General features: G+C 44.4%; 2 protein-coding genes across 3 annotated transcripts; both read right to left on the minus strand.

Moving 5' to 3' along the window:
* Positions 1-220: 220 nt before the first annotated feature.
* Positions 221-5,506, minus strand: LG02H11orf94 (linkage group 02 C11orf94 homolog). The gene is made up of 3 exons (XM_048483769.1): positions 4,159-5,506; positions 1,469-1,545; positions 221-712 (listed from the first exon to the last, which is right to left on the minus strand). Exons 1-3 carry the CDS (start codon positions 4,221-4,223, stop codon positions 576-578), a joined length of 279 nt encoding a protein of 92 aa, XP_048339726.1. The 5' UTR covers positions 4,224-5,506; the 3' UTR covers positions 221-575.
* A 1,982-nt stretch (positions 5,507-7,488) lies between these two features.
* Positions 7,489-20,449, minus strand: PEX16 (peroxisomal biogenesis factor 16). Of its 2 annotated transcripts, XM_048484360.1 has the most exons (11): positions 20,219-20,445; positions 16,926-16,961; positions 14,013-14,089; positions 13,427-13,560; positions 12,470-12,570; positions 10,944-11,024; positions 10,325-10,477; positions 9,968-10,040; positions 9,082-9,201; positions 8,799-8,863; positions 7,489-7,895 (listed from the first exon to the last, which is right to left on the minus strand). In XM_048484360.1, exons 1-11 carry the CDS (start codon positions 20,352-20,354, stop codon positions 7,837-7,839), a joined length of 1,035 nt encoding a protein of 344 aa, XP_048340317.1. In that variant the 5' UTR covers positions 20,355-20,445; the 3' UTR covers positions 7,489-7,836. The 2 variants fall into 2 exon arrangements, 1 of the variants encoding a protein (XP_048340317.1); XR_007243508.1 differs by lacking the exon at positions 7,489-7,895 and having other exon boundaries at positions 10,291-10,477; positions 20,219-20,449.
* Between the last annotated feature and the right edge of the window lie 1,058 nt (positions 20,450-21,507).

Consider the following 21,507-nt stretch of genomic DNA (forward strand, 5'->3'; position numbering starts at 1 on the left):
ATGGTCTTTGGCTGTGTTTCTCCTAAAGGTATTTGGAGGGAGCAGCTATGATGTATATTCTGCATTTTAATAGCACCAATAATTTGCTCACTAAGGAAACTCAAATAATGCAATCTATTTTGCACAGTGGGAAAATTTGCATTTATTATATTGTAGACTTCCATAGAATTTTTAGGGTGGGCTGGAGCAAAGAAAGGAGTAAAGAGCTAGAGTGGAAGAACATTTGGATTGTAGCCAGAAAGGTCATAGCAGGAATGAGGCTAAGTGGAGGGACTGTAGCAGAAGTACAGCTGTGTTTGCAATACAACAACCTGTGCAATAGAAGCCTATCTGTAGCCACTAGTGCAGCTTGCTAATTACCCACCAAACGCTTAAGAGGAAAGCTAAGGATCTCAGGTTGTCAAAATCCGGGGCGAGGACTGTGCTTGTAGCACAGGTACATGGAACAGATAGAACTGAAACTCAGCAACCTTGTGCAATAAAGAAGGATGTGAAAGTGAGAGAGGGATTTCTGGCTGAGGCCTTTATTTCCCATCTTTATCAAATAGCTGGTGCAAGGTGGCATTTATAGCATGTTAAAGGATGTCATCGTAATAATACTCCTCAAAATCAGGTTCATCCCGCTTACTCTTGTGTGTCTTCTGCAGTTCTTTTGATTCTTTCCGAGAGGCCCGTGTCCGGAAGCTGAAATGCTTTGGTTTAATGCCATAATCTGTGGAAAGATGAATGAATTAAGACTTTGAATAGTACTGGCAGTTCCGGAAAAGAGAACCCCAAATGTGCAGCCTGAGTAGAAAAAGAAACTCAGATACCAGTACCTCTAGCAGCTTTATACACATGTTTTGGGGAGCCTAGTATGCAGACTTGTGGGGAATGGCTGCCTCAACCACATCTTCTTGCATGAACCAGGGGTTCCAAGATGGTTAAGTCATATTCTTTCTGCCACCTTGATCATGGATGCTCACAACATGTGTGCCAGTGAATTTGGACCACCCTCTGTTTTAGACACCCAAGCAAATGGCAAAGCTTTTCCAAAGTGCCACAAATGCCCATCAACTGTCTCTACTCAGTGCCTCTACTGCTTTCAAGCTTTCAATTTGCTTTGTTGTACACTAACCAAATCGGGCTGAATTGGATTTAGAAACTTTTCTTCCTTGATAACCAGCCCTTTAAAAAGAAGGTGTCTCATGACACCTTAAAGGGTGACAGATAGTTTTTGCTGGCTTAAAGTCCTGTTTGCTTTAAGGTTCTAAGTGGCTCCTTGTAAGTTTTGCTGCAATAGACTAACACAGCAATCCCTGTGGCTCTAAAACAGCTAGCTAGCTACTGGACGCTGCTATTGAAAGTATCATCAACATAATTTCTTCTAGGTGCTGCTGCAGCTGGGCTTACGCATGCTCGCCTCTGCTGAACTAGAGCCCTGTTGACAAACTCTCCATAGGGGGTAGGAACTGAAATGAATACGTGCCGTCAACTAAGCCGAAGTGCTGCTGCTGAAGCTCCAGGGGTGCAGTGAACTCCTTGGGGACAGGTTGACCAGTCCTTCTGTAGAAGAGCACATAATTGGAAAGCTGGGGCCAAAGGCTAGCTTCCACACTCAGGTTTTAGATAAGAGAATTCCCCCGCCCACATTAGTATGGTGATTTTTTCTGCTCCAGAATACAAAGGCAAATTGCCTAGAACTGCAATTAAAACTGCTTTAATAATAAGACCACTGTAGACATTGGACACATCTTCCAGCTCAATCTCTTCATTAAGAAGTGACAAATTTATTAAGAATTGAGTGAAAAAAGTCTTGTAGTGAAACCATACAGCACTGATAGTTTTCATTATAATACGTCTGCACAATGGCAAATTTATGACCCCAAAAGATACCTACTATGTGCATTAATTTAATCATAAAAGTAGAACTAAAAACAAACCAAGAAAGAATAGATTTTCATACTCAAAGACGTTGGCTTAGATCCAGACTAAATTTTCTGCTAGTGGAAAGGAAGGTGTAATTTCTGCCTCCGCAACCTGCCCCTCCCTAATTTGCCACTTGTGCTATTCTTGAAGGTCCCATTCCCCAAGAGTAGCATTTCAGGAAGATCGTTGTGCTCATTGGGAAGGGAAGTGGCAGGAAAGTTCCTTCAAGAAGTTCCTTCAGTGCCTTCAAGAAACTTAGTGTGGAATGCAATCCACTTGTTATAAACTAAATCTTATCTTACAATACATAATTGGCTAAGGGTTTGAATGTTTGACTCCGAACCCTTAATTAATTACTGTGCAGGATGCATAGGGACCCAAGCCCTGTGCCTCCTGCACTCCCACTGGCCATTGCCAGGCCACAGAGCAGCTGCTGTGTGGCCTGGCAAAACCCTCCCACCGCCCCCAAGAGACCTGCTGGGCCCATAGGGGGCCCGGCAGAGGCCTTCCCCCACTTCCAAAAGTCCATCCTCCCCCACCGCTAGCCCCCTAGCCACCCTCCCTCACCCCACGCCACCCCTTGCCACCCTTCTCCACCCCTTGCAGCCCCAGTAAAGCCCATTGCAGGAGGAGATGCTTCCTCTTTGACCCTTTGCTAGGGCCCCTGCAATGGGTTTTGCTGTTAGTAAATTATATTTCTCTAGTATAATGATAAGAAGACCTGTGAACAGAAATAGACTTCCATTAATGTAGCACTTGCTGGATTGGTAACTAGGCATAAATCTGAATACACACATAGTTGGCATCATACTATGTTACACCCAGTTGGATGCACAGCCAAATGTGCATCCCCACAAATACTCTACCACCGCTAGTTGAATTCAATTATATTTGTACAACTTAAGTATTCACCCTGAGAATCGCTCTTCTCTTGGAAATCAAAATTGCATATCTTTATTTCCATTTCTTTAAAATACTTATTGAAAATCATAACCTCAAAATATGTATTATACAGATCTCTACTCCAAAATTTTATTCGGATTTGAGAAACATGTCTTCATATTCAGATATGTTGCATGGAGAAGGAGATAAATGTTCTTTCTTCTAGCGCTTCTGCTTTCATGGAACATTTTGTCAATGTGCAATTCCTTGATGAAGAGTATATAGACTTGAAATATACTGGATGATCGTGGAACCTTTATAAAGATATTGTTACTATTGTGTTTGGTCCTCCAGACCCACTTGTTGTCTGTGGTTGACAGTGTTTTCTTGAGTCTTCCCTCGCAAGAAACAACTGTACAGTGATGAGGAACAGTTACTATATTGAAGAGTCCTATGAAAACCTATGCTTTCCAAGATGTAGAATAATAAACATTTATTTTAACAACAAGAAAAGTTCACCATAGGAAAAAATAAATTCATTCCACCACACTAAATTTAACTCTGATAATCTGTTTTCTTGCAATGACTTATTCCCTCAGATTTGAAGTTCACTAACTTCGCCTTGGTGAACCAGTTTGTGGTTCATGGGAGACTATGAAATCTCCCATCCCTGACCTAGGTTTTAATAGTACACAGTATTTCAGACTTCAAACAACTAAAACAAGAATATGGACATGTAGGATGACCAATGTAACCAGATTCTGTGCTTCTGGAACATAATTCTAGGTTGCTTTTACTACCACACAAATCGCTTGCTCTACCAATTGTAATGGTTCTTCTGAAGGTTTCCACTCAAAACTGTCACCCACATGGGGCATTTCCCTGTTGTTTCCTTTCCCATCCACCATTGCCCACCTCTGCACTAGTCCCTGTGGGCTTTGTTTCTTTTTAAAATTACCTGTAAGGCTTCAGATACTTTTACTGCAGACTCAAAGTCATAGCAAACAATAGACACAGAACCTGGGCCACTGTAAATGAAATAATTTGCAATAGCAATGAGAGCAAAATGGAAAATGACCCCCCCCCCATGCAAAAACAGCCCTAGAGGGGTGGGTTGTTCTATGCAGGCATGGGTTTCATTTGATAGGGAATGCCAGACTAAGAGGAGATGATCTGGTCTTACACTGACCAGAAAAGCAGGATTCCTAAAATATATTGATTTTTTGAAGGGGGAGGAAATGGTTTCAAATCAAAGGAACCATTTTCATCTCTGTCATTCCTATGTTTATGAGTTACAGTCAGCTATGAGCTCAATCATGTACCTTCTATACTGGAAAATAGAAGAAAATCCAACACTAGGATGGCTACCTTTGATTATTTGGTACCAAGAGCCCCGATTCTATCAGGAGAAGCAGCAGAAGCAGGACTTCCATCTTGCCTGCAGAGCAGAATCCAGCTTTCCTCTTCTTTTTCTAACTGCCTCTCATTAGTGGAACACAGGATCCATGACATCACAAAGAAAAGGAACACAAGCAACACTGGATGCTAGGCCACAGCCTGGTGAGGGCGTGGAACTTATAAGTTCGTTTGGGCAAAAGTATTCTCTCTCAAGTAATACAGACTTAATTCTCTCTCACTTAATGCTGACAGGTTGCCAGAATTTTCTGGTTGAGTTCCTCCCTCCCACCCCCAACAATTGCCTTTTTAAAAAGAGCACGAATAGCATGTGAGCCTTATACAAATGGCAAAATTTGAGAGAATTTGTAATCACGTTCTTAACCCTACTGTATCCTCAGACCATGTGCCTCTTAAGTTACCCTGAATTCTTAAAACTTAAGATAGGGGCTGATTTTTTTCCAAATGAATAATTATTCCACCTCTCTAGCTGCTGAGACTGCTAGGCCACTGAGAAACAAAGGTGAATGGATTGCATCCAGGGATGCTAGATTCTTGGCTGCCATTCGGGAAATACGGGAACACTCAAAGGCAAATGCATAGATCTTTAACAAAGGATGCAGCTTTCCATCAATTGCTCATATATAATCTCTCAGTGGCTGTTCATGACCACTTGGATAAACAATAAAAGAAAGAAAATTGGAGGGAGGACAGTCAGTCAATTGGGGAGAAATCAATTGCTGGGTTATAAGTTTAGGGCTGCAGCATCTCAGTTCTATTTTAAGATGCCTTCTCCATCTTCACACTGGAGCTTCTTGTTCTTTTCCCCCTTATCTGCACATACAAAACATTCAGCCTGATTAATAATTCTGGGGCGCTTAAAAGTTTGAGCTCACTATCTGCTATTGTAGCTGGTCTTAAAAGATATAATAGGCAGAAATTCTACAGGAAAGGCTCTAACGTTATATTATCTGTGTGCTTGGGACCACTGTGCCTGTTCAATTTTCCCCATCTTACATCTTTGTTGAAGTGTGAAGGGTCCACAACCCAACCCCATTTCCCTTGTATCATGTTTCTCAGGTGATAGATTCAAGTCAGTGTATTGTTTCTTTACTGAGCTTGCTTTAATGCCCACCTAGTGTGTTACTAATCTGTCTCCACAGCACAAATATCGAATTCAATAGATAACAATTTTGTAGGAAATGGTATTGCCAGTGTGGGTAGTTTTTGTTTTAAGGGATCACAAGCTGAGCATTCTCATTCTGTCTCCAAAAATTGGTGAGACCTCAAAACTGACATGTGACCAGTGGTGTACCTTTAGAAAATGGTACTGCCCAGCTTCCAGCCAACCCCCCCTCCCCTGCCACACAAGCCATGAACCCCCCCCCCCCCCCCGCAAAAAATTCAACAAACTTTTCTTCAAGCCAAGCGTGCTGAGGCTGGCAACACACTGAAGGTGGGGACAAGGCCAGAGTGGGCGCACTCCTTCCCTGGTGGCACACTTAAGAAAGTGCCTGGCCTGCGAGGGAGGGGGAGGATGGCCCAAATGTGCCCCCATGTGACCCATGCAAATGGTGCCTGGGTCATCTGCCCCCTCTAGACGTGTCATTGCATGTGGCAAAATAGTGCAAGAAACCTGTCACAAAGAAAAACACTAAAGAAGTCTCAAAGTTTGGCATGCTGGCAAATGTGAATTCGCAGATTAGCCACAACATACAAAATTCCAGTGTGTAACTGAGTGGGAGAGAACCACAATGCTTCATACATAGCAACACAAGGAAGAGTTTTTATGAAGCCCTTCATTACTTGCTTGCTTAATTACTTGCTTGCCCACTCTGGGTTACCTATTCTATACAGCAGCTCTGGCCTTAACATTTCATTTACTGACAACCTCATTTAATCAATATCAACTAATTTGACTCGGCCTTTCTCCTGCTTTGCCAGCACCTCAGCAGCCAGCATTTGTTCTGCAAAGCCGCACTAGTCATTACTGAGGCAGTCTGCAAACTGTGGAAGTCAATACCCTTGCAGAGGAGAGGAAGTAGCAGGAAACTGAGCAGACCAGCAGCCTCAGACTCTGATATACTAGGCTCCAGCTGAGACACATATGGACTACTGGAGCCAGGCCAAGGCAAAACATGCCCAAGAGCATTCTTGGCTTACAGACTAAGCTAGCCAAAGTGGTGCTCATTTCCTTGGCAGCTGAAGCACAGTGTTGCACATGTATGTCTTGAATCTGCTAGGAAAGACAGAGGAGATAAGTCTTAATCTTTTAGCTAGATTGTGACTCTGCAACCAGAGTAGGAATGGCTTGATATGAGCTTCAAACATACTTTTGAAAATGCTATCTAGCCCTAGAATATATGATGGAACAAAAAAGATGCATACAGAATGCCCACTGATCTATGGCCTTGCGACATTTTTTTCCATGAGTTGAAGTCAGGCTGTTAGTACTGTCTTCCTCAAGACTGGGCTACTGCAGGGGCTGCCCTTGAAGACATCACAAACTACAGTGCAGAATAAGGCAGCAAAATTGCTGACAGAGGTTGTTTTGATCATGTCACCACAAATTTAAGGTCAAAACATTAGCAGCCAATTTGCTTGTCTGTTTAGTTGAACATATTGGGTGTCAATCTTCACAGTCAGATTATCTGTGGGATGGCCTCCATCCAGATGTGCCCATAAGGCAGCTCCAGTTGTCAAATCAAGGATTATTAGCAGTTCCTCCACTTGTGCTTATGGAAACGGTTTCTATTCCTACTCTCAGTGGATGCTCCTGTTTTACGGAATAGGCTTCCTAAGGCCCCCAGCCTTGTAGACATTTTTGAGGTTCTGTTAAGCCGAACTTTTCTGACATGCATTTGGTGGCTTATAAGTGGAGGTCAGTAATCATGATCTGACCAGGGAAAACATCATGCTCTCTTCTTGTTATCTGTATTTGTGTGGTAGGAGATTATAGCTAGTTTTTTAGTGTTGTAAGGTGTGTTCATTATAAGAAAAGTGGGATAAACACATTTTAAGTTAAGAATTATACTCTTGACGAGCAGCAGCTTACCAAGGAGTCCAGCAAGGGTCTTTGTAATAACACCTGATAGCAGAGATCCCTTTTTAATAGAAATGCAGGATACTAAGAGTACAGGAACTCTAAAGACAGAGCCCTAGCCCCCATTCCACCCACACTTATACGCCTGTCTGTGGAATTGCTGGGATGGTGGGGGTGGTGGCATGTTTCAAGTGTCTAACTGCCTGGCATGGAAGCAAAGTGGTAACTTCCTGAAATAAACAATCCAGGGACCAGACCAATTAGCCCAAAAGCACTGCCGACTCCCTGGCTTTATTAACTTGCGGCCATACAAAATGCATACAAAAAGGGTCCCCTCACCAGCTCTGAAACAAGTTACATCAGCATGGAAAGGGGAGTAGCATAGATTCTTTAAGTCCCACACTGTGTGGAGTTCACAGTTCACAAGAAGATACTTTAGAGAGAAAGGGATAGAGATTAGATAAGCCCTTCCTCTTCCCTGTACAGGAATTTCTGTAATATTGGCATAAGATGCAAAAAGACATGATTTAATTTGTAGGTCCCATAGCTGGCTCCCTCTGCATAAAGGCTCTCAACCTGAGCCACCCCAGTTCCAGCCTCCACATGTATCAACCCCAGTTGTAGAAATAAATCTTCTGCCAGGCTGGCAGGTAATCCATCAGCGGTCCTGAAATGGGAAAAAAAGAATGAGTGTGGACAGTAACAAAGGTCTTAATAGTATATGATGACCCCCCCCCCCCCGCCCGCCCCCCCCCCCCACAAACCCTTCCCCTTTCCTCCATCTTTCTGAGCTCAAGCCTAGGAATTGCATAGTTAAGGTAAAAACCTGCAAGGCAGAGAAAACAACCAGTTTTCCTGTAGCTAAATGAAAAGCCTGGTCAATACATCTTAGCATTGTTCAGTTCCTAAGGAGAACTGCAGCTGTAGCAAAGTGACAACCAGCATGATGTAGCTTTAGAGTGTCAGACTAGGAACTGGGAGACTCTAGCTCAAACCCCCCCTCTGCTGTGGAAGCTTTCTAGGTGATCTTGGGACAGTCATATTCTTTCAACCTACCCGACCTCCCAGGGTTGTTGTGAAAGTAAATGGAAGAGAGATAGAGCCACTCTGGATCCCAATTGGAGGGAAAAGTGGGGTATGTATGCAAAAATTCTGTGACTCAAGTACACAATCTTCCACTGCTGGCCCTTGTGGCTATAGAACACTGCATAATACTGGCAGGACACACTAGAAAAAGCTTCATTAAGAGTACCAGGCAACTTGTCCCACTAGTGCCCAAAAATGACTTAAATTCCTACAAATTAACATTTCTAAACAGAAAGTCCTACACATATCAAAGGAAATGTTTTAAATAATATTGTACAATATATTATATAAGATGTTATATTTTCAGGTGCCAATACATAGTTTTCTGGGGCCTTGAATCTTTTCCAGCCCCACTTCTATTCATATATTTTATCTGATCCATATTTTACTCCAGTGAAGGTCCCTAAAAAATGAACATGCACATTTGACCCAAGGCCAGTAAAATGCTATGGCCTCCATTGCAGCACAGTAGCCTCCTACTTACGTGTGACTAAGCCAACTCCAGGGACATAATCTGCCAGCAGGCGCAACAGAAACAGGATCCGGCCCCTAAGGGAAGAAAAAACAAAACAGCGGGGGTTCCTTCGCAGTTGGAAAGAGTTCCTTGAAACCCAGAAGCAGACAAAATCTTTCAAAGTGATGGATGTTCACAAGCTGCAAAGGACCAGAGTACCCAGCTCCTCCAAAAGCCACACAGCTCCCTTTAGAAGGAGCCGACTCTCTCTCTCTTTAGAGACAGTGAGCAGAAACCAGCCAAGCATCCTTACTCAGAGTATCTGTCATAGAATGGAGATCTCAGCAGGTAGTACAGCAGCAAGATAGTCCGGCGCCTCAGCTCCAAGCGCTCACGCTTGTTCAGTTCTTTCATGTCGTTCAGTAAGCTCAAGCTGCAGAAGGACAGGTACAGTGTCACAACGGGGCAGCCGCTGTGCCTGGGAACGCGTCAAAATGTGCTGAGCATCCTTTCATTTTTCATTCTTTCTACAAAAGGAAATCTCACCCCCTTTCCCAATAATTTCTAATAGGAGAACTGCTAGGCCCCAAGCCTGATTGGAAGCAACGTTCTCTGGTGCAAAAGGTCAAGTCTTATCACAAACTCTAGTGCTAATCTTATCACAGGTAAGAACTTCACAGACACTCAGCTGGGGAAGCAATGGGGGAAGGGAACTCATCGACAACACAACTAGACATCACCCAGCTTGTCACCTACTACCTCTTGGATCATTCCTTTAGACAGGTATCCCAGTACTGCACATGCGAGGGGCTGGTGCTGCAAGGCTTTAAGAGAACAGGAGCGCACTGAAATGCAACTATCTCACAACTCTGTTGTCTGGGTTCTCCATACTGATGTGAGTGAACAAAGAGCTCGTATGGCAACTACTGTGCTCCCAAAATTTAACCCTGGAAGCAAAAACAGATTCCATCCTGGTTCAGGTTAACCTTAGCAATTTCAAGAGTGTGTAGAAGAACTACTAGACAGGTCCTTCTGTTCCAAAAGATAAACTCCTCTCCCTCCATTTCTCCAGTTACAGTAATTCTACTTCTCCCCTTTTAAGTTGTGAGCAAGTGTGCCAATTATTGCTGCTCATAGTGCAAAAAAAAAAAAAAAAGGGAAAAGGGTTGAGATACTGAAGTCTCTTTCTCCAGACTGACCTTGTGATATCCAAGAATCCTGACAGGAGCCAGGGTTTCCAAGATCTCTGTCCCCACAGTCCTAAACTTAGTACTGACAGCAAAGGTTAAGGAATGAACAGGCCTGAGAGAATCACTAAGTCTGTGCGAGCAGAATGGCTCTCCAAGCCAGAACAGGCTGCAGCAGCTACTATGCGGTGACATAATAGGAGAGGTCAATAGCAAATCTTCCTTCCCACCGACTGCAAAGGCTGGCATTTGCCTGAGAGTCACGCCCACTCAACATGAAGGAATGGGATGCTGTACATTGAGGCTGCAGCTCTCTCTAGTGGCATACAGGATACACTACAAAGTCCACTGGAAGCCAGAGCAGGATACAGTGCAGCAGTGGCCGGGTCACGTAGATAGATTCCGCAATGGTTTCCTGGATGCCCAAAGGGGTTGGAGGCTGGTCCATCTCCATGGCCCTCTGGTTCTGCTTCTCCTCCCGTTGCTGAGGTGCTCCCCAGTGCCTGGAGTGCAGGGATGGGGCTGAAATCAAGACAATTGGCTTTATATAAAAGGTAAGCAGACTGGGTGAACAACCAGCTAGTATAGTGTAGTGGCTCCAGTGTCAGACCAGGATTTGGAAGACCCAAGTCAAATCCCCACTTTGATGCGCAAGCTTGCTAGGTGACCTTGGCAGTCATTCTCTTTCAACTTAGCTGACCTCACAGAATTGCTGTTGTGATGGTAAAATGGAGAAGGAAAGACTGAAGTAGTATACCACTTTGGGTTCCCACTGAGGGAAAAGCAGGGTAAGCATGTAAATACATAAATTCTATTTATCAAAATACAAGAAGGGTGTAAATGAAGTAAATAAATAAACCTATTTGTCCAGCCTGTGTATCAGATGTTAGTGGTACTCCTGAAACACAGTTTTCACCCCCGTAGTCTGGCAAACAGCCTATTCTCACCCTACGTGCAAGACAGGAGACAGACTCAAGAAAATACTTACTGCTTTCGAGGCACCTCATGACACGGCTGGAACGCTTCCCCACATATATCTGCTCCTTGCCTGTTGCATTGCTCTCTGTCTCTGTCAGGAGACAAGCATATTTGACCAAAGACTAAGCTTGGGGTAAAATGCTCTCTGACGCTTTACTTTATTCAGAACACAACAGCCATTCACCTGTCAAGAACAGTCAAAACACGAGCTTGGGAAGAGTAGCTAGAAAAAAACTGGGTCCCATTTGCTAGCAATGGCTTAAACAAGTTACCAGAAGATACTGCTCAAGTTTTCTGCTATGATTACACTTGTCAACAGCCTGGAGAAAAAAATCCCTTTGACAGAGATTTAACGCAATGTTATTTACCAGGTGATTTCATTTAACTTCATACCATGAAGTTCCCCATCCTTTTCCAGACATAAAATCTCTTTTAAAGGGATGGGACATTTTTCTCCCAACACACTGGCAACCCTAATTACATTTTTTCCAAAAGATATACCAGAATTGATCCAGTCACTCTAATCAGCAAAGCCAGCATGGGTATAGTTGTTAAGACTGGTGGCCTCTTATCTGGTGAACTGGATTTGTCTCCCCACTCCTCCACACGAAGCCTGCTGAGTGACCTTATGGTTGAGAAAAGAGGGGTATAAATCCAAACTCTTTTTCTTCAGCCTCCTTCTAATCTAAACAGTATTCCTCAAACTAAGTGGCTCGTCCTCCAACAGAAGAGCAAGTTAAGTTAAAAGAAAGCTTCAAGCTTTGCTGAACCTAGTAGCTGGATCCACAGCATTGAAGGTCCCATTCACTCTTGCGCACCAAAAACCGGGCCAACAGGAATTCCATACAGCCTCTGGCATCAGAAAGGAGACTCTTATCTTTAGCACGATGGGCAGTAGGGACAGCCTCTGGCACGGGATGATATGAAGACAGGAGCATGAGTAGAATTGTCATGGCACAATTCTACACTAAAAGATGTGGTAGGGGTCTGGTGGAAGGTAGTAAGAATCCTCTGTATTTTGGGCGCATAGTAGAAGCCATCAGCTGAACAATCAATGGAATTAGAGCTCAACTACAAGAATGCCTACATTTCTTTTCAGAGCAGCACGCTAGCTTAATTCTTTGAGTATGATGTACCTTGTTTGTGGCTCCATAAGCCTCCTCCAACTCCTCATTAATGTTGTGATCACCAACTAATGTCTGAGAGGTTACATCACAGATTGCTTCCCAGATGCTACCTGCTTTCTCACTAGTACATTTATGATTATGATTATTATTATTAATAATAATAGATGCACCCACCCCTGTCAGCTCTCAGCCCAGCAGTGCAGGCATAGAATCAGTAGAACTGAATGCTAACACAGAGAAACACAAGGGAAGATTGGAGCTTTTCTGTCAATAAAATACTCAAAGAGGGTACCCCTCTCCTCTATAGGCTGACAGATATAAACATCATTCAGCTGAGCTGCATCCAAAACTTCCCTCCATCCCCCAGGCTAAGCCAAAGCGGCAGCAGTTTGTGATGCACGCAACTCACCTGCCTGCTGCAAGGACTGTCTCCTGTCCAGTGGCACAATGGGAGGAGATGTCTGGATGCCAGCTTTGTACCAGAGCAACAGCAGGAGGCGCAGAATGGCTCTGTGGGTTAGATCAAATTGTGAGCTGAAAGTATCAGACATGCACTGGAAGCTGCAGCTTCACAGTTAAGAAGCTGGAAAAACACAGTCAAGAAGACGGAAGCCTTTTGTTTGTGATCCAGCTTAGAAATTGGTTGTTTCCAATCCAGGCTCAAAATGGGCTGTTTAGCCTTTATAACACACACAAAATCATTAGTGGTGACTTATAGACCAATGCCACAGTCACTTCTCAGGACAGTTTACTGTACACACTCTGACCACAGGCTGAAAAACCAAGTAGGTCTGTCAGTAGCACAAAGGATGTACAAATCAGCCCAGAGCAATGCCAGTAGATCTACTTAGAATGAAATATGCTTTGGATCAGATATTCCTTTGGCCTATTTGATCGGTCACTGCCATGCTTCTGGATAACACATCCTGCCACGCTGTCAGTCTTCCTCTGAACCCTTCCACATCCTTCCCAGGGCCAAAATAAGGACATTCAAAGCCTCTAAAACCACACAAGAGGTGAGAGTGAGCAGAGAGCTATAATCACTGGATGAGATGATGGAGAGCAATAAAGCCTACATGAAGAAGATGCTGGATAGGAATTAATGGATAAGGCTCAGAGTAGCTGTGTGGCTTACAATGCCTCAAGCAAGTCCTGTTGGGAAAAAAGGAGTATTACTTAGGAATAATACTCCTAAGACCCCAGAGCACCTAGCAGGTGCTCTCCTCCTACAGCTTTTGTTGTGGCAACTTAACCCTACAGACCTTCAAACAAGAGGGCTGCGAAGTTCCTTTTAGAGAACCAGCTCTTTTGTGACTCTTGGCATTCATTCTGGAATATCTCCCTCTTTCCCCCACTGAACACTTACTTGACAAGTTGGATGAGGACAATGACGGCCCATCGGCCAGTCTCACCCCACACTTTGGCAGCCCCCATTTCGGCAAAGACCTCCATGCACTCGAGGACGCTCAGCCATGTCAGCAGCTTCTGCTGAGGAAGCGACTGCAAAGCAAGAGACAGGAGAGGAACCATGGTCTGAGCAGGATTCCATTAATTTCTCCTTCAAATCCAGCATGACAATTCTGCAGGAAGTAATCCTAAGAGTAACAAGCCAAGTTCCTTCCACATAAAGGCAACCAGCGGAGCAGCCTGGTGTTCAAGTAAATGTCAACCCATTCAAACAAACACTTGGCAGATAGTTGATCAAAGTACAAGTCACCCTAATACAGCCTATATGAAACAATTAAACAACTACATAAGAACATGAGCCCATTTATGTGTGCTATAGCCCCTTCCCTATGATACAACTGCAAGACAGAGAGAACTGTTGTGAGATGTAACAAAGGCTCAACCACCAATAGAGTAGAAACCAGAGCAAAGTTCTAGCCACCAAGAATGGAAAATGCAGAGTGTGTACCACCTCTTCCTTCCTTTAGTTTAGAGGAGATTCTTACCACAGGAAGGGACTGATGTAACTCCTTCCGAAGGATCCAATCATTCAGCAACACTAGCAAATTGGAGGCAGAATACACTAAGAAAGGAGAAAATGGAAGAGAGACAAAATTACAGCTGTTTATAAACTGGAAAACAAACCAGACCATTACCACACCCATCAAAACAATCATTTGAAGGTCAGTCCTCACTGACATCTTTCCTGGCTTCATCAGTAGTGCAAAGGTTAACAACTGCCTTGGCTGTCCTCATCTGGAGTAAAGAAGCAAAAATCTTCTTCCAGATCTGTTTTGTCTTGGCATGATCCCTTACTTTATGGCCTCAACTATCACCTAGCACTGTACTGCACTACTCATATTCTTCTCAACAGCTTTGTTCTAAAGAAGACTATGAGCCCCAAGCAAACATTCATGTCTCATACAGTGGTATGGAAGTTGCAAAACTAAACAAAAATTGACAAAAGCAAAGCAGGTCAGGAATGACCAATAACGAAAAACAGATGCCAAGGACTATGAATCTGACTATCTGTGCTTGCTGCAGTACCACCTACTACTTGGCAGGTGTCTGGGCAATCAGATTAGAAATACTGGCAGGATGTACCACGGTAATAAATCATCTGAATTAAGAGTGGTGTCTTTCCCAGGAGTGCAGTATCAGAAGACTTGGAGACAGCAGCCCAAATGCAGTCATTTCAAAGCCTGATTCCAACACAGTCAGTTACATCAGCTTCAGTCTTAAACAACAAGAGTAAGGAAGCAAGTTCCCCAAAGAATGCTTCAATTCATTTCTAATTATGTAAATACTACTTTTAACAGCTGAAATGGTCCTATGTACTAGAAATGGTCCCGGCTTTCCTGAATAGCAAGCAGACAGACCTAGGTATACGGTTCTGGTTGTCTTATCTCAAAAAGGAAATCGGAGCACTGGGGAAAGTGCAAAAAGCCGAGGGTGGGGCATGGCACAGTGGCCTCAGGAGCTCTTATTCCCTTTCCCACACCTTATCAAGTGCCAAAATAGTCTTGAGAGAGCTATTTCTGCACCTGAAAAGGTGTGTGTGTGTGTGGGGGGGGGGAACAAGAGCTCCTGTGCCACACATGTAATCTACATCAACACCTCACCCCACAGAACAAAAAAAAATTATTCAGGAGACTGTATCGTAATTCCCTACAATTCATACGTACATATAGTTCCTTACACAGATCTTCACATTCAAAGATGACAAACTGGGAAATCCAAAGTCCTCTTCAGCTCTGCTTTCTAGACAGGAAGTAATTGTACAGCAGAAAATAGCCCTATTTGGAGAACTTTCATTTATTCACCTTTCAAAAAGGAATCCTTACTTCTGCAACTTTTTTCTAACTCCTATCTCAATGGTAAGATAAGCATGTTAAGGCTTTATTCAGTTAAAACAGCTGTTTCATGTGACCAAAAACTTAGGAGTCACAACAGGTACAAGTATTCCCCACATCATACTTATAGCAACACTTACCAAGAATCCCTCACTGAACTTCATGGGAAAGAAGGAACTGGAATCTGCCTTGACCCAGACTGAGGCCAAGAGGATACTCCCTTCACTCCAGGCTTTTAGAAGCTACTTTATAACCCTGCCTACGTATTAGACTTTAACATTTTCTCTTTCCTCAGGAGAACTGCTTCATGCTTATTTTGCCTGATAATGCCAAACAGTATTTACATAAAGAGAGTCTGAGGGCTCTGCAGCCCATGTGGTGTAGTGGTTAGAGCGTGAGACTAGCATCCGGGAGTTCACGGAAAGCTAGAATTCAATGAGATCTGAACACACGGGAAAAGTGGCCAGTTGTGAACAAGATTCAATTAAACAAAGACAAGTGCAAAGCTCTACATCTGGCTAACAAAAATTAGAGGCACATATACTGGATGGGGGATTCACTTCTGAGTAGCAGTGTATGTGAACAAGATCTAGGGGTATAAATTGATAGTAAGCTGAATATGAGTAGTCAGTGTGATACAGCGGTAAAAAAGGCTAATGTGATCTTGGAGTGTACCAACAGGGACATATCTTCCAAATTGCAAGGTGTCACAGTCCCACTGTATTGGTCAGGCCACGGCTGGTGTACTGTATGCAGCTTTGGAGGCCTCACTTCAGAAAGATGCAGACAGAATGCAGCAGGTACAGAGGAGAGCGATGAGGATGATCAGTGGCCTAGAGACCAAGCCCTAAAAGGAAAGGCTGCAGGACTTGGGAATGTTTAGTCTGTTAAAGAGCAGGTTGAAGGGAGACATGATTGCTCTGTTTAAGTATCTGAAAGGTTGTCACTTAAAAAGGGCAGGGATCTGTTCCCATTAGCAGCAGAGGATAGGACTCACAATAACGTATATATATTATGGGTGGAAAGGTACTGACTGGACATTAGGGAGGAAAAATACACCGAGAGAGTAGTTCAGCAGTGGAATCAGCTGCCCAGGGAGGTGGTCAGCTTCCCCTCTCTGGCAGTCTTCAAGCAGTGGCTAGGTTGACACTTGTCAAGGATACTCTAGGCCAGTGGTGGTGAACCTATGGCACTCCAGATGTTCATGAACTACAATCCCCATCAGCCCCTGCCAGCATGGCCAATTGGCCATGATGGCAGGGGCTGATGGGAATTGTAGCCCATGAACATCTGGAGTGCCATAGGTTCGCCACCACTGATCCAGGCTGATCTGTATTGAGAAGGGTTTGGACTAGATGGCCTGTATGGCCTCTTCCAGCTGTATTACCTCTACTTTGCTAGGAAGTTGACTGGGAGATCTGGGCCCAGCCAAACATCATCAGCCTACCTCACAGGATAAAATGTAGGAGATAACAATTTAGGTCACTTTGGGTCTCCACTGAGAAGAAAGGTGAGGTATAAATAAAGTAAAAAAAAAACACAGATAAATTTGTCAGCTTTACTTACCAAGCTCAGAAAGTTCATGAGAATCAGAGAACCGACCTGTAAAATAAGCATAGGCAAGGTGTGGGCCACTATTCCATAATTTTCTAAAAGCAGCCTAGCAGATGTTCTGAAAGAAATCACACTCTTACATATAGAAGCCACCATATAATTCAAGAAGTCCTGAGGATAACATTTTCCACAAAACCTTGAATGTCCCCAGAGTTCTAAATTCCATTAATGCCTCAAGAGAGCCAATTCAGACTCATCAATGAGGAGAAAACTTTCTCTAGGGTCTTCTTCCTTGATTGAGGGTTTGTTTCTTGCCTTAGCTTTCTAGAAAAGAAATCCCAAGATTTTTCCATTCCATTTGACAGACATCCTATGGTTCAAATAATACTATCAGACAATAGGCTAAATGCATTGTTCTTCTTGATAAACCAACAAATTACTTCCTTTTTTGTTATTTAAACCTTTTGTATGCTACTTTACCAACCAATTCAGAGTCCCCATGGTGGCAAACATTGCACACATAATTAAAATAATTAAATAAAATATATAAACCAATAAACTTATAAAAACATACAAACTGAGGGGAGGGTTAAAAAAGTCAGAGAACAAATAAAATAGGAAAAAAATTACCCATTGGTGGAAGACAATGATACAGGGAAACAGATTTATCTCTCTGGGGAGAGATATCCAAAATTTCAGCCTCACAGTCAAGAAGCCCTTTCTCAGGTTTCCACCTGCCTAGCCTCAGATGGCACAGGTACCCAAGGTAAAGTCTTCAAAGATGACTGGAATTGTTGGGTAGGTTCATATGTGAGTAGGTGGTCATTCAGATATGTGGGTCTCAAGCTCTACAAGGGGTTAAAGACTAGCAGCTTGCCAAATATATTTTTGTGATCAGACTTATGTCTGACATGGCCCAGGTGGCAGCTGTCACCTGGTTCCAATACTTGAAAGAACTAGAGGATGCCTAATATGAAAAGTAGACTGGAAGCTGATTCTTGCATGCAAAAGGCCAGTGACACATATATGGGGGGAAGATGATTAGATGATTTGTAGCTAGGAGATTATTTCTATCTTAATCACATTATATCACCCCACTACCCTGAGACTGTCACATTTTGAATCATGCAAGGCTTCCTCAACCTGAATATGGTTGATCCTGTTCATTGGATACTCTTTCAGAAACGTTTGACATTGTCCTCAACAAAAGATTCTAAATAAACTTCTAAGTCATGAGATCAGAGGACTGACATTCTTATGGACCAGCACATGCTTAAAGAACAACAGGGACAGAAGAAACAGCTTAGTTATGGATGTAAAAAAGCAATGGGGTTTCCCAAGGATCTGTATTAGTGTTGGCTCATTTAACTTATTCATGAGAAAGAAGGCCAAGTTTATAGGCAGCATTTAATTATTGAGGATGGAGAAAGCACAAGGGGACTGTGAAGAGCTCTAAAAAAATCTCGTCAAATTGCTTAATTGACAACACTGGCAAGTAAGATTCAATGTAAGTAAATGTAAATTTCACACTTGCTAGTGGCTTTCAATTAGCTGAGGGTAAGCAGGAAAAGGATATTGGGAGTCATGACAAATAACTCCATAGAAACATAAAAACAGTGAAGCAAATAAAATGCTGCATTATTATTCAGAAAGCAATTCAGAATAAAATGGCAGCTTTATATATGCCCATTTCACCATTTCATAAATTGAAAACATTGTAGCATTTGAAATATTATACATGCTTAGATCACAAAGACAATTTACATAGCTGTAAGAAGTACAACCAAAATGATCAGAAAGATCTGAATCCTAAAGCAGCAGGCTAATTTATTTGGATTGTTCGAAGTTGTTGGAAGATGGAACTAAAGGGAGCCACCATAAAAGGATTATAAAATTATGAATGGTATGGAGAAGGTGAACAGAGAAATGTTTTATCCTGTCATATAACACCAAAATATGAGCCATCCCATAGAACAGTGGTGGCGAACCTATGGCACGGGCGCCAGAGGTGGCACTCAGAGCCCTCTGTGTGGGCACGTGAGCACAAAGTTCATCATGTGGGGGGGGAATCGCCCCCCCCACACACACACACACATCTAGGCTGGCCTGGGCTGCTGGACTTGATGTGTGTGCACCTCAGCGAGCAGGGAGGACTCAGCTGGCGGGCCTGGTGCCTGTGCTCCAGGTGGCTGCTGCCCGGGGGGGAAGAGGCGGCAGAGATGCTAGAGAGGCGCAGAGTGGCGCATGTGGGACTTGCTGGAGGCTACAGCAGGCTGCCCCTGCTCGAGGGGGTTATTCAGGTTAAATTGCCGCGTTGGCACTTTGCGGTAAATAATTGGGTTTTAGGTTGCAATTTGGGCACTTTGTCTCAAAAAGGTTCGCCATCACTGCCATAAAATTAATTAGCATTTTCAGGGATGAGAAAAGACATCATGCACAACTGCCTTATTTAATTTACTGACACACGATGTAGGGAGCATCAATTCTTTAGATAGTTTTAAAAGGAATACAGACAAATGTATCAATGGCAGATCTATTAGCCATGATAGTTAAATGGAACTTTCATGTTTAGAGGCAGTATACTTGTGATGTTGGGAACAAACACTGAGGAAGGCCTATTAGTCTTTATCTTGTCCCCACCAAAACAGTACTGATAAGCTGAAGGGGAAAAAAGTGTTTAATCTAGATTCTTTAAACTGGCAGCTACAATGGCTCATTCCGCACATGCAGAATAATGCACTTTCAAACTGCTTTCAGTGCTCTTTGAACCTGTGCGGAATAGCAAAATCCACTTGCAAACAGTTGTGAAAGTGGTTTGAAAATGCATTATTTTGCGTGTGCGGAAGGGGCCAATGTTCAAGTGTCGCAGATCTGGCTTTAATCCTGCAGGTGCTTTAATCCCTGGTTACTCTGCCCATGAGTAGTGACAATGGGTTTACTGAAACACTGGTAAGAAGGCTTGAAAACAAAAGATCTCTGCAAAATCAGGGCTGCGATCCTACAACCAAACCCGAGAATTACCCGTAACCCGTCCCGTTCTGGGTTGCTTTGGTCCCGGCAAGATTCCCGTGCATTTAACAACTGCAAAAATGCAGAAATTCAGCAGGTGATTCTGCCTATCAAGATATCTCTCACCAAGCGGACTTCTACCTGACACGCAGCCATCAGTGGCACAGGACCCCCCGACGGAAAGAATCTGTCACACGGCGAAGTCCGCGGCAGAGAAGGAGAGACAGCAGCGCCAGCTCGGATTCCTGAGTCGGCTGCCTCTCCTCCACCCAGGCTCCTGCCCCTTTCCCCAGTACCTGGCAGCAGGTAGGAGAGGCCGCGCACGGTGCTCTCCAACTGGGCAGTGGCCGCCGGATGCCGCATCACGTACTCTTGATAGCGGAGGCACAGGTGCCGCAGCCTCCCTACCGGCCCCTGCACCGACCCAGCCATGGCTGGCCAGGAATCACACTCGCGCGCAACTGAAGACCCTGCTCCCTCCTCAGCAAGCCACACCGGCCACGCGCTTCCGGGCGCGCGCAGCGAGACACGCGCAGCCACTTACTTCCGCGCCTGCGCAAATCGATGGGTAAGAAGCCATGTCCGAGAGAACCAAGCTAATCGAGCGCCGACCGAACGAGCAACAGGGAGAACGAATCAAAGACGGAGTGATTCGAGCGAGCTGACGGCGGCTGGGAGGAGGAGGAGATTTTAAAGGGCCGAGAGGCTGGCGTGAGTAGCGGGTGTTTCCCCACTAGTTGGCGCTGTAGAGCTTTGGCGGTTGCGCACGTCGCTCAGGGGGACGCCGCATGGGAGTCTCCGCTGGTCCCATGAGGGGCTGGGCAAGGCGGCGCGCGAAGCTTTTCTCTTCTGGCTACAAGTACTTGGCTTGTGGGGAAAGCGAGCGGAGCGATGGTGCCTGGAGGGAGGCCGCTACTCCTGCTTTCCTCGTAGTTGGAGGAAATGTCTCAGCGGCGTCCCCGTCGCTTTATCGCTGGTGGCGAATGCTCCGAGCTCGTATTTGAGGGGTGGGCGCTCTGAACAGGCAGGACGAAAAAGGGGAGATGGCGTGAGAAGTGTGTTCCATCCCACTGTATGAGCTGGAGGCAGCCTCCTGGCCCCGAAGAGCAGCCTGCACTCCTACTGACGCCTTTAAAAAATCCTCCCAGCATACAGCGCTCCGTTTGGTAGAGCCACGTGTTTAATTAGTGATGGTAATACAGTAAGTGGTGTGGCCTTGTTTATTACTAGATCAGGGACGTAGGTATAGATTTTTTAGGGGGGGGTTGGGGGTGGGGCCACACACCCCTCCCGCCCCTAGGGCATGGCCACACCTCCTCAAGCCCCGCCCCTGGCTTAGCGTTTATAAAAGCAGCTCTCCGAGGTCAGGGACGGGAGACTGCCCTGCCCCTCCCCTCTGGGCAGAGGCATAGAGGGAAAATGGAGCCTGGTGCAAAACCTGAGCCCCCCCCCCCCCCCCGCCAGGCAGCCACTGTGATGCTGGAATCCACCCCCAAGCAGCATCACTTTCAATGGTGTTTAAACTAGAGAGCCCAAATTCTCCTTTTAAATCCACCTTAAATGGAGAATCTGGGGTCCCTAGTTA

Source organism: Sphaerodactylus townsendi, linkage group LG02, assembly GCF_021028975.2.
Source record: "Sphaerodactylus townsendi isolate TG3544 linkage group LG02, MPM_Stown_v2.3, whole genome shotgun sequence".
Taxonomy (NCBI): Eukaryota; Metazoa; Chordata; class Lepidosauria; order Squamata; family Sphaerodactylidae; genus Sphaerodactylus; species Sphaerodactylus townsendi.